Source organism: Ictidomys tridecemlineatus, unplaced genomic scaffold, assembly GCF_052094955.1.
Source record: "Ictidomys tridecemlineatus isolate mIctTri1 unplaced genomic scaffold, mIctTri1.hap1 Scaffold_112, whole genome shotgun sequence".
Lineage (NCBI taxonomy): Eukaryota > Metazoa > Chordata > Mammalia > Rodentia > Sciuridae > Ictidomys > Ictidomys tridecemlineatus.
The window spans coordinates 148480-161632 of NW_027521049.1; the positions used below are offsets into that span (position 1 = coordinate 148480).

The 13153-nt window shown below is 31.9% G+C and overlaps 1 protein-coding gene and 1 non-coding gene across 2 annotated transcripts in view; both read right to left on the reverse strand.

Annotated features, from left to right (window-relative positions):
- LOC144372512 (HEAT repeat-containing protein 5B-like) overlaps positions 1-13153 on the reverse strand; it is a 29550-nt gene that overhangs the window by 15460 nt on the left and 937 nt on the right. Inside the window, exons 3-5 of the mRNA XM_078035855.1 lie at positions 11061-11285; positions 5884-6035; positions 4752-4965 (exon numbers count right to left, since the gene is read on the reverse strand). Of these exons, the coding sequence (XP_077891981.1) occupies positions 4752-4965; positions 5884-6035; positions 11061-11285 (591 nt within the window). The remainder of the gene's footprint in view (positions 1-4751; positions 4966-5883; positions 6036-11060; positions 11286-13153) is intronic.
- Positions 1818-1942, reverse strand: LOC120887082 (U6atac minor spliceosomal RNA). Its single transcript, XR_005730250.2, has one exon. It is a non-coding gene; the product is annotated as a U6atac minor spliceosomal RNA (small nuclear RNA).

A 13153-nucleotide genomic window follows, 5' to 3' on the forward strand; every position in this document is an offset into this window, starting at 1 on the left:
AAAAGGAGATATGTGTACACATGCATGTGTGCAAAAAAAAATGAGACTAGAAGACAGTCTTGCAGTGCCTTAAAAAGTTAAATATAAAGTTACTATTTGAGTCAGCACTTTCACTCCTAGGGATATACTCAAAAGATTAAAACATGTATCCAGCTGGGCATGGTGGTGTGCACCTGTAATCCTAGTGACTCAGGAGGCTGAGGCAGGAGGATAGAAATTTCAAGACCAACCTCAGCAATTTAGTGAGGCCCTGAGGACTTAGTGAGATGCTGCTTCAAAATAAAACATATAAAAGGCTGGGGATATGGCTAAGTAGTTAAGCACCACTGGGTTCAATCTCCAGTACCCAAAACAAAAAAAAATATGTATATATATGTATACAAATATATATACACACACATACACACACACAATAACTGGTACATAATTATTTAGAACATCATATTCATAACAAGGAAAAAGTGAAAGCAACTAAATGTCCTTCAACTCATAAAATATATCAGTTGATGATAAAATGTGGCATATATACAATGGAATATTATTCAGCCATAAAAAGAAATGGATTACTGATTCACACTACAACATGGATGAGCCTTGAAATATTTTGAACAGATAAAAAACCAGTTACAAAATACCACATATTATATGATTTCATTTATATGAAATATCTCTGTAGAAAATTTATAGAGACAGAAAATAGATTAGCAGTTGCCTAAGGCTTATGGGAAATGGAAAATTGTGAGATGACAGGTAAAAAATATGGAGTTTCTTTTGGGAGTAATGAAAATGTTCAAAATTGACTATAGTGAGAGTTGTACTACCCTGTGATTATAATAAAACAACTGAATTGTACACTTTAAATAGAGGAATTTTATAATATGTGAAGTCATTTTATAGCCTTGGACAGCTTTATTCAAATTACAAATGTTTTTTATTACACCAAGACTTTTAAAAGATAGAATAAGTAGCTGGCTTTTTAAAAAATTAAAATCTAAGGCTAAACACAGTGCAGGTGTAGCTCAGTGGTAGAATGCTTGTCTAGTGTGCTTAAGGCCCTGTTCAATGTCAGTACCCCCCCCACACACACAGGCAAATGAATCTTATTAATGAATAGAACATTCATTAGGAGGGTACCATCAAATAAATGAATAAATATATTAATTTGACAGCAACATTTTTAGACTTACCTTTATATTGAGTGATATTATTCCAAAGGGGTAAATTTTCTTTTTCCTTTCTTTTGGTACTACAGATCGAACCCAGGGGCACTTAACCACTGAGCACATCCCCAGCCCTTTTTATATATATTTTTTTTATTTTGAAGCATAGTTTCACTAAGTTGCTGAGGCTTCTTTGAATTTGCAATTCTCCTGTCTCAGCCTCTGGAGCCACTGCATGAATTTTCAATTCTTGAATTTTTTTTATCCTTGATTTTTTAAAGTTTGTTTTTCAGTGCATTATAATTATACATAAAAGGAGAGTTCATTCTGACATATTCATAAAAAAAGTAACATAGTTTTCTCCATTTCAATCCGAATACTCCTTACCTTTTCCCTTTCCTTTGCTTCCTCTCTGGTTCTCTTCCTCTTTTCTATTGGTCTTCCTTCTATGGACTTATTTTTCACTTGATGCATTATAGTTACATATAAATTGGAATGCACTGTGATATATTCATAAATGTCCCTAGAATAATTTGGTTAACTACACTCCCCAGCATTCCCCAGTTCTTCCCCTTCCCCTTGCCTCCTTCCTCCCTAATGTGTCCCCATACCTGCAAAGCACACTTCTACTCTTCCAATGTCCCTTCTATTTTTCTGAAAAAATGACGGTTAGATGTCATAGAAGAAAGTGGCAATGTCTTAATCTTATGCCTACTGTCTGGCCCAATGGCTCTTCCATCCTTGTCAAGGGAGTTATAACCTTTTATCCTGTCATTCAACACTATCATTCAATTGCTTTTTAAAAAATTTTTGGTTGTAGATGGACACAATATCTTTATTTATGTATTTATTTATTTTTATGTGGTGCTGAGAATTGAAGCCTCACATGCACTAGGCAAGTGCTCTATCACTGAGTCGCAACCCCAGCCCTCAACTTTTTCTTAATTATCTCATTTGCAAATACTCTTTCTCTTAAAATTTTTTCACAGGAAACTGGAAAGGTAGTATTGGTTTTTGAAAATCTATTGCAGGACTGGAATTGATACTCAGTGATAAAGCATATGCTTTAACATGTACAAGGCCCACAAAGCCCTGAACAGAGGAAAAGAGGGAAAGAAAAGGAGAAGAAAGAAAAAATGAAGGGAAAAGAAAGGAAGTCTATTGCAATAACTCCCTTCTAAAAATCTATAGTATAGAACTATGATAGCAGGAGAGAAAAATGCACAGGTGAATTCATTTGATCTGATGATTAATGATTCGCAGATTATGGGGAGAAAGAAAAAGAGGCAATTACTAATATATTGCATGGAAGGAGTGTCAAAATTGGGAAAGTTAGAGACAACTGTTTTAGAGAAATTGATACATTTAGTTGAAATTAGTAATAAATTAATATATAGGTTATTTTGGTAGAAAATTTATCACTGACACTATGGCATGTTAGAAAAATCAATATAATTTTATGTGTACTTTTATTTTACTACTATGAACTTCATAAAGATGAGTTCTAAATCTTATTCATTTTGTAATCCCAGCACTGATCTTACTGCCTTTAATAGTTAAAATAATTTTCAGTTGAGTCAACTCAAGATCAATTCCTGAACACATATGCTCATTTAAAATTAAATGTAACATGAAGACAGGCAGGGAAGAGAATCTTGAAAATTGTAAACAGCATAATGTTTGATCATTAGATACTATTTAAAAAATTTAGACTTTCTAAAATAAATAAAACTAATATTTAAAGACAAATAATATATTTTGATGAAATCAAGATTTAAGCATTAAGCAAATAAAGTAAGATTTAAGCTATTTTAAATTTGGTTAAATGGATGTATATGGCAGTTTTTCATTAAATTAAAAATAATTTTAAAATACCAATTTTTGAGGTATTTTAACAATAAGGTTTGGTATTCATACTTATCTGATTATATTTGTTATGAAGTTTTTATACCTTTATTATAAGGAGTAGAATGTGTTACTTTAAAAATCTATTGAACATTGTGAATTGTGCTGCTATAAACATTGATGTGGCTGTGTCCCTGTAGTATGCTGTTTTTAAGTCCTTTGAGTATAGACCAAGGAGAGGGATAGCTGGGTGAAATGGTTCCATTCTCAATTTTCCAAGGAATCTTCATACTGCTTTCCATATTGACTGCACCAACTTGCAGTCCCACCAGCAGTGTATGAGTGTACCTTTCTCCCCACATCCTTGCCAACACTTATTGTTGTTTGTCTTCATAATAACTGTCATTCTCACAGGAGTGAGATGGTATCTTAGAGTAGTTTTGATTTGCATTTCTCTACCACCCTACCACTGAGCCACAACCCCAGCCTTCAACTTTTTCTTAATTATCTCATTTTCAAATACTCCTTCTCTTAAATTTTTTTTTCACAGAAAATTGGAAAGGGAGTAGAATATTTTTTGATTGATATCATCTTCTGAGAAGTGTCTGTTCAGGTCTTTGGCCCATTTGTTGATTGGGTTATTTGGTTTATTTGATGCTTAACTTTTTGAGTTCTTTATATGCCGTAGAGATTAGTGCACTATCTGATGTGTGAGGGGTAAAAATTTGCTCCCAATAACTGTGGAAAAAACTTATAGATGTCCTTCGGTAGATGAATGGCTTAAAAAAATGTGGCATATATACACAATGGAATATTACTCAGCTATAAAAGAGAATAAAATCATGGCATTTGCAGGTAAATAGATGACACTGGAGAAGATAATGCTAAGTGAAGTTAACCATTCCCCCCAAAAAACAAATGCCCAATGTTTTCTCTGATATAAGGAGGCTGATTCATATTGGGGTAGGGATCAGGGAGCATGGGAGGAATAGAGGAACTCTAGATAGGGCAGAGGGGTGGGAGGGGAAGGGAAGGGGCAGGGGGTTAGCAAGCATGGTGGAATGTGGTGGACATCATTATCCAAAGTATATGTATGAAGACACCAATTAGTGTGAACATAATTTATATACAACCAGAGATATGAAAAATTGTGCTATATATGTGTAATAAGAATTATAATGCATTCCACTGTCATTTATTTTTTAAAAAATCAATTTAAAAAATTTTTTAAAAATTTAAAAAAGTTGAAATACTAAAAATAAATAAACAAACAAACAGACCATCAAGCATATGAGAGGCTCCATTTGAAAAACAATCTGAGGCTGTGGCTGTGGCTCAGTGATAGAGCGCTTGCCTAGCAAGTATGAGGCACTAGGTTCGATCCTCAGCACCACATAAAAATAAACAAATAAAATAAAGATATTGTGTCCAACTACAACTAAAAATATATTTTTAAAAATCTATTGAACATATGTATTTTTCCTCAGTCTTAAAGGATATATTCCCAGAAAATTTAAAACACAGTATGTTGAAATGTCATCAGTAATTCATTGAGACTTTCTGCTCATAAAAATAATCAATTCAATGCATTATGTTACTAACATAAGCAAATATATTATGCTTTCAGACAGTAATTGCTCCTTAGTAAACTTACTGTTGCAAATGCCTATGCCCAATATCAAATAAGATTTATGTATAATACAGATCTTCATTTTGGAGTAATGGCTTTTTATTAAAAAAACTTACTGTTCTGTTTTTCACCAAGAGCAACCAATGTTTCAAGAACTTTAATTCCTTCTTGAACAGCCAAAAGTTCTTTGTTACTGGCTGGACTGTTTCTTTCAACAGCTTTTAGCTTTTCAACCACTATGGGAGCTAATGAATGGATGTAGGGAGTTGAAAGGGCACGGTTGGAATGCTGGAAGACTGAGAGGAGAAGATGGTAACATTTGGCTTGAACCTATGTAAGGAGATCATTCAATAAATTAACACATGATAGTTCTTACCTGCTCTACAATCACATTACATCTTAATATGTACGTAATACAGCACAATGAAAATATAAATGTTATTTTCCATATAAGAGAAATGAAAGAGAGTAATGGAACTTTCTTTCAATAAGCTAACTGAATAAACCTCTCAAAAAAATTGGAATCTCTTGAAATAATTCTTTATACCAATTTAAGTTTTGTAGCCATAAAAAATAAAGTCTCACTGGCTTTTAGATTAGAAAAACTTCATATGAATAATTATTTTTTAAAAAAGGAAGAAGGGAAGGAAGAAAAGTTATAAGTATTGGGGGAAAATAGTGGAATAAAATTGTTTCAGCACTTTGTAGAATACAAATTGCCAAACTTCACTGACATCAGAAATACCTGGGGAGCATTTTAAAAATACAGATTCCTGAGTCACAACTCTGAAGACTCTGATTCAGGGAGCTAGGAGGCCAGGAATGTTCCTAAGTTGTTTTATTTTTCCTGATATGCAGAAGATTTGATAATCATAACTTAAGACTTCACCACTGTAAAATAATAAAACATATTTTCTAAACAAACAAGTTTTGAATAGGCTTATTAAAATATGCAATAATATAAATTTATCCATTAATGTAGTGGGTATAATTTAAATAAATATTGGAAACCCTGAAAATCTCTCCTAATATGGCCGAGAACTAATCAAAGATATTAGAGAATTTCTGCATATTTAAGTAAACATACAAATGTGTTTCTTTTATAGTTAAACCCAGTGATATTTTCTAGTTTTTTCCATTTAAAACTCTTACTGTAAATACTTAGGTTTTCCTTATATATAACACATTTTAATGAATCAACCAGATATTCTCCTGATAAAGTGGAATGTTTGCTTAGGTGTAACTTACCCATGGGTCACATGAATTTAATGCATTTTTAAATGTGTTCATGCAGCCATTCTGTAATGACTGGACTCCTATTATTTCACTACTAGCAGACCACAGGATTAGTGCAATTGCTGTCAGCATGCTAACTTCATCAGGTGTGGGCACAGAATCTTCTGAAAATGAAAAATGGAAAAAAAAAGTGCCATTTCCAAAACTTTTGGAAATTCAATCTTCAACAACTCTCTCCTGCTCCTAACATTTATCACAGTTTATTAAGAAAATAAATTAAAATGTTACCATTTTGAAACATGTAAGTATAAATAATTCAGGCAAAATGGATACTAAAACCACTGTGTGAAAATTAGATAGACAGCAAACAATTAAGGTAGTTTCAAAATATCTCCCCATTGATTTCTTGTTAGTTATAAAAGGGAGAAATGACAACTGTATAGTGGAGAAATAAGGCAGATACGGTCTTAACGAAGTCATTAAAGTTAAGATTCCCAATAATGAGACAAAGCAACATTATATGCTTTCTTATAAAATGCTCTGAGAAGACATAACAGTATTTATATAGTATTTTTCCAAAAATGCATAAAAGTAAAGAAAAAATAGATAACTCAAAATTATGAAACATTCTACAAAAGTAGATGGCCTGCACTCTTCAAAAATATTAATGTCATGGGGCTGGGATTGTGGCTTAGCAGTAGAGTGCTCGCCTACCATGTGGATCCTCAGCACCACATAAAAAACAAGTGGATAAATAAATAAAAATGAAGGTATTGTGTCCAAGTACAACTTAAAAACAAACAAACAAAAAAAATTAATGTCACAAAAGATTAACCCTGAGGAACTATCCCAGATTAAAGAAAACTAAAGAAATATGACAACTAAGGAAAAGAAAAAGTTCTATAAAAGTCATGATTAGGACATTTAAAATATGCATATGAATAATAACAGCATTTTATCAGTGTTAAATTGCCTAAATTTTATAATTCTTCTATTATCATGTAAGGGATGTTCTTGTTCTTAGGAAATCTGTGAAGTATTTAAAGAGTCATGATGAATTCAACATATTCTCAAATGGTTCAGCAAAATTAATAATAAAGGTACAGGGGCTGAGGTTGTTGCTTAGTGGCAGAACACTGGCCTCTCACATGTAAGTCACTGAGTTTTATCCTTAGCACTGCATAAAAATAAATAAACAAAATAAAGATATTGTATCCGTGTATAACTAAATTTTTTTAAAAAAAAACAAAGGTATGAGGGTTATGTGGATAATAATAAATCCTTGAGGCAAAATGTTAATTGTGAATCTAAGAGGAGGGTATATTGGTGTTTTCTACACTTGAAATTAAGTTTGACGGGCTGGGGATGTGGCCCAAGTGGTACCACGCTCGCCTGGCATGTGTGCAGCCCAGGTTCGATCCTCAGCACCACATACAAACAAAGATGTTGGGTCCACCTAAAATTAAAAAATATATATATATTAAAATTCTTTCTCTCTCTCTCTAAAAAAAATTCAGTTTGAAATTTATTTCAAAAATCAAAGGATTAAAAATGAAAAAAAAGTTTTGCAGCATTTTCGATGGGATTTATGTACGTGTGTATGTATGCCCACATAAATACACATACACATATTTTAAAATAAAATATCTCAGCTCTTAGAGTAAAGAAGTAGGGTTTCCAAATGGAAATTCTTCATTATAATCTTTTTTTCTTAAGCAAGAATTAAGGGGGGCTGGGGATGTGGCTCAAGCGGTAGCGCACTCTTTTGGCATGCTTACGGCCTGGGTTCCATCCTCAGCACCACATAAAAACCAAGGTGCTGTGTCTGCCGAAAACCAAAAATAAATATTAAAACTCGCGCACTCTCTCTCTCTCTCTCTCTCTCTCTCTCTCTCTCTCTCTCTCTCTCTCTCTTTCTCTCTCTCATTTCTCTCTCTATCTTTAAAAAAAGAATTAAGGGAATTGCTAGCCTTATACTATATCAATATTCCCATGGCTTTGATCCTTCAAATTCATAAGTATACCTCCTGTGAGTTCAGCTCTGGACAGAATATCTTAGGCAAGTTAATTGTATTATCAGACCTTCAAATTCACTTCATATAATGAACCAGCTTGATAAAATAGCAAACACTTTCTGTTAATGTTGACAAGTTAGGTCTGGGGTTGTGGTTCAGTGGTACAGTGTTTGCCTAGCACATGTGAGGCACTGGGTTTGACCCCCAGCACTGTATAAAATAAAACTTAAAAAATAAATAAATAAATAAAGGCATTGTATCCCTCTACAACTAAATTTTTTTTTAAATTGACAATTTAGGGTTTGGGCTGCAGCTCAGTGGTAGAGTGCCTGCCTCACATATGTGAGGCACTGGGTTCAATCCTCAGCACAACATAGAAAAAATAAAATAAAAAAACATATTGTAGGGCTAAGGCTGGGGCTTAGTGATAGAGTGTCTAGCACATGTGAGGCACTGGATTTGATCCTCAGCACCACTTAAAAATAAAATAAAATAAGGGTATTGTGTCCAACTACATAATATATATATTCTAGATATGCTCAACAAAATTAAAACTAAACTACTTATAACAAATTCTTAACCATTTCTTCTTCCTGATATTCCTATTTATCTATCAATCTGCACATACATTCATATATGAGACATTTAATCTTTTTAAGTTTGTTAAAATCTATGTTAAGAAGCAAAATATTAACACTTTATAAAGCTAAAATAATTTCAGTTACATTAATATAACTAAAGTTTTTCCCTTATACATGATTTTTTTAAAAAAAATCACATTCTAAATATCTGTACATTATTCAAAATATAAAAAGCATATGGAAAAGAAAATAAGAAAATAAAACTTGTAATTCTACCATCTAGTGACAGTTTAGATTTAATTTCTAGGTTTTGACTTAATTTCTTCTGGTCTAAGTTAAATATATATATATATATATATATATATATATATATATATATATATATATATATATATTTGCTTAAAAATATGATATATAACAGATAAAATGGACATATAATTCAAACTAATACATTGTCATGAATAATTTTTCCCACTGACAAATATATTTATAACACATTTTATTATTGTAAAATAAATGTACTGATGATAAATAATTTTGAATTTATTTTTTTAATTAACAAGGCCAAAGAGTATGCATTCTGTGTGTGTGGTACTATGGAGTAAATTTAGTGCCTCATGCATGCTAATCAAGTGTTCTACCACTGAGCTACATATAGCCCCAAGTATGCATTTTTTCTTTCTTTTTTCTTTTTTTAATTGGTATTGGGAATTTAACCTACTTTATCACTGAGCCACATCCCCAGTCCTTTTTATTTTAAAATCTGAGACAGGGTCTCACTAAGCTGCTCGGGGCCTCACTAAGTCATTGAAGCTGATCTCAAACTGGCAATCCTGTGTTAGCCTCTCTAGTCATTGGGATTACAGGCGTGCACCACCACTTTTACCTAATGTGCCTTCTTTCCTTTGTTCTTTCTTCTATTGGTTATTAATTCTCTTATAAGACCTCTTTATTTGTTAATAGAATAAACAGTGACATAGATATTATTATTAGTTTTTCAGGTACTTTTCAATGTAAGATGCTTTGATGCCTACATAGGCCAATATATCAGTCTATGTATATGTATATTTCCTCTGCAGTATCTCTCACTGACTTATAGTTAGTCTTTTGCCATTCTGCCAAAAACAGCTCATCTGTATTTTCTTTGTTTTCTTATTTTAAACATTTTATATTACCATTTAAATTTATCTCATGTTTATTTTAAATCATGATATAAGATGAAGGGATAATGAGAATTTATTTCTCAAACAGTTAATTGGTACACCCATTTGAAGAATCATGAATAAATGATATTTATTGTTTATTTGCTTAAAATACATGTGTCTTCTATAGAAATCTCTTCTGTTCTACTTTCCCATCCACTGATTCCTGGGCTACTAAACATTTTTAAATTATGTGGAATTTTTGTATCAGGCAACAGGACAAATCTTTTCTTATTATTCTTTTTTTTTTAGTTCTTCTACATTTTCTTTATAGCCAAAAAAGAAAAACTTGGGAGAAAAAGCCAAACACAGAAGAAAATGGACAAAAACATGACTAAGGATTTCCCTCCAAATGAAACACAAACATGAAAAATACTTATATTCATTAGGAAAATGAGAAGTAACAATTAAAACAACATGATAGGGCATATTTGCTATCATATAACAAAATTTGGAAACCAAATAATACCAAGTATTGGTCAGGATATGGGGAAACAAAGATCATCTTATGCTGCTGATGTGAGTGAAATTCACTTGGCTACTTTGGAGAACAATTTGGAGATGTCTGATAAAATGGAAGTTAATATATGCCATCAATTCCACTTATAGATATATACCCTAGAAAATTTCTAACAGCACACATGCAAAAGCAATCTATCTTTGCTAAAGCAACTTTTTTAATTGGGAGAAACTAAAAACAGCAAAAATATCCATTGACAGGAATGAATAATTGAACAAATAAATGTGATGTAAAGCTACATAGGAGTTAAGAATGAACGAAGGTTTTATTTATCTACATCATTAGAACCAAAAATTAATTACAGAGGGAAAAAAAGTAGAATGGGATATTATAACATTACTTATGTAAATTAAATAGTACAAAAATATATATCATTCATGGTTACTCATCTCACTTTCTATATAATGCATATATATATATATATATATATATATACTAAGTATATTTGTTAAAATAATTGATACATATTAACATAGAAAATATAATGTATAGTAGGGAAATTTCTGGAATAAAATATATCAATACCAAGTTTACAGTTCCATTTAGGGTACACTGTAGTAGTGACAGATACTTGAACTTCTTTCCAATTTTATATCAATTATACTAACACATGTCAATTCTGGGTATATATCATATATTTTTTTTAAACTTTCCAGTATGTATGAAAGTTCTAAGACAAAGATATTTAAAGTTAATAATTCAGACAGAGTTATTGAAACTTCAAATCCAAAAAATGTGACTAATGCACCTCTCTGAGTTAATTCAATGTTATACAACAATTTTCCAATTAGAGTACTTAAATAATTAATTAATTAGGGAACAGATAGATATCTGAACAGATCAAAAGTTTTAAAAAACTCTGACAGGTTACCTGGTTGTGAATATTCCAGGATACATGCAAGAGTGCTATGAATTAGAGCTGTCCACTGTTTTTGAGTTTTCTCAGTTTTGGCCATTGAAAGTGTCACGATACTTTTAATCCCTTGAAGAGCTGCACTGACTGGTAGAGGAACCTGATTGTCTGCAGACTTTATTGCTGTGTCTTTTAATATTCTTGCAATTAAGAACAGAATTGTGGACAGGATTGTCAAACATCCTAAAATAAAAACAAATCAGATTACCTCATAATTACTTAATACCACTGTAAACGTTTCCATTCCTTATTTTTTTTTTATACAATTAATTATGTTTGTCTTTTTTCTCCCCTCTTCCTTTAGACAGGGTCTCACTTTGTTTCTCTGGCTGTCCCCAAATCCCTAGGCTAAAGTGATCCTTCTGCCTCAGCCTTTGGAGTAACTGGGACTAGAGTGCATGCCACCATGCCTGGCTGACTATGGTTTCATATTATTTATTTTCTTTGTTTTTATATAAAATTTGCTACATTACTTTTACTATAATTCAATGTTTGAAAAAGAACATAAGAAATTGCCATTTAGTTTAGAGAAGAGAGAACTGATATTTTCTTTTTCCAACCCAGCCATTTTATTACTGCTAATATTTCACCTATTTAGTAGTCCATGCCCTTCATAATTAAAATGAAAAAGAAGATAGAAAAACAGAAGGAGAATACTACCATATAATTTGAGAAGCATCTAAGTTACCTGGTGAATCTTATTAGTAATTCTAAAATATATAATTAAACTTCAGTGTACTAAAGGCAGCCTAATCAAGCCAGGAAAATGAGAAGACTACTGAGGTAAGCAAAGAAGAAATTATAGAATCCCAGAATTTGTGGATAAAAATTCAACCATGGTGGTGGGGTTGGGGGAGCCTGGGGTTGTGGCTCAGTGGTTGAGCATGTTCAAGGTGCTGGGTTTCATCCTCAGTGCCACATAAAAATAAATAAAATATTGTGTCCAACTGCAAATAAAAAAAAAAATCAACCATACACTTAACAAAAGAATCCCTTCACTATTCTTATAGGTAGCTTCCTACAAAACTCCAAGGAGAGAAAGTCATTCTTTTTACACATATAGGGTAACTGTAAGAATCAAAAAATTGTCCCTTGGTTATACTGAAATTTACCAGTATGTTTACTAATAATTATTTTTACTTTCCAGCAAAACAAGGAAAGTTTGCTTCCATACAACAGTTCTTCAACATCTATTATATTTACTAGTCATGATTTCTTTAGATACTCCTTAGAGATGGCTGTCATTCTCCTCTGAAATTCTTTAGCTTTTCAATGTTGCTCATGAATGTCAACCAGATTAGAAAATAATAAGCTTTGTAATTCTACCTTACTATCTTCCCAGTCTGCAGTTCTGTCTTGTTTGAAACATATCTGAAAAGACAGCTTAGGTCTTTTCATTTTTTGAATCTTTAATCTTTATAGGATCTTAAAAGTACATAAATCTTTTTAAAAGACTGACCTCTCATTTCACACTTGAGATTTAAGAGAAAAATAAATTATAAGTGTTTAAAATTCAAGGCAAGATCACTTTCACTACTGCTTATAATGCATTTCGAAATACTGATCAATACTGTACCAGCAGGTGAACAAAGGGACGGTAAATCAGAGAGAATGGTGACTGTGGCTGCCACCAGAGGAGCACTTTCTTCTGACAGCCGGGTTTTTGTGGCTATGTGACTTGAAGAGTCTGACATCTTGGTACTCAGATGTGGCATATGCTGAACTAAAATGAACATCAATAGTTCCATAGTTGCAAACATAAGAGATTTTCCAGGAATGAGGCCACAACTGTAAACTCCTTCTCCTAATACTGGACAGGACTCTTTTTCCATTTGATATTCATCTTAGATAAAAAATAATTTTGGTGAAATTTTCAGCAGAAAATTGAAAATGGCATATAAAATATCACAATAAATACCTTTAAGAAATTCCTTCAAAAGGATTTACAAGTAAATGCCTAAATAATGCCAAATGTCTTTCTTCGTATAATTCTATGCCTTACTAGAATTTTGTGTATTAACTTCTCTAAACTAATGGATAGTTATTTTTTA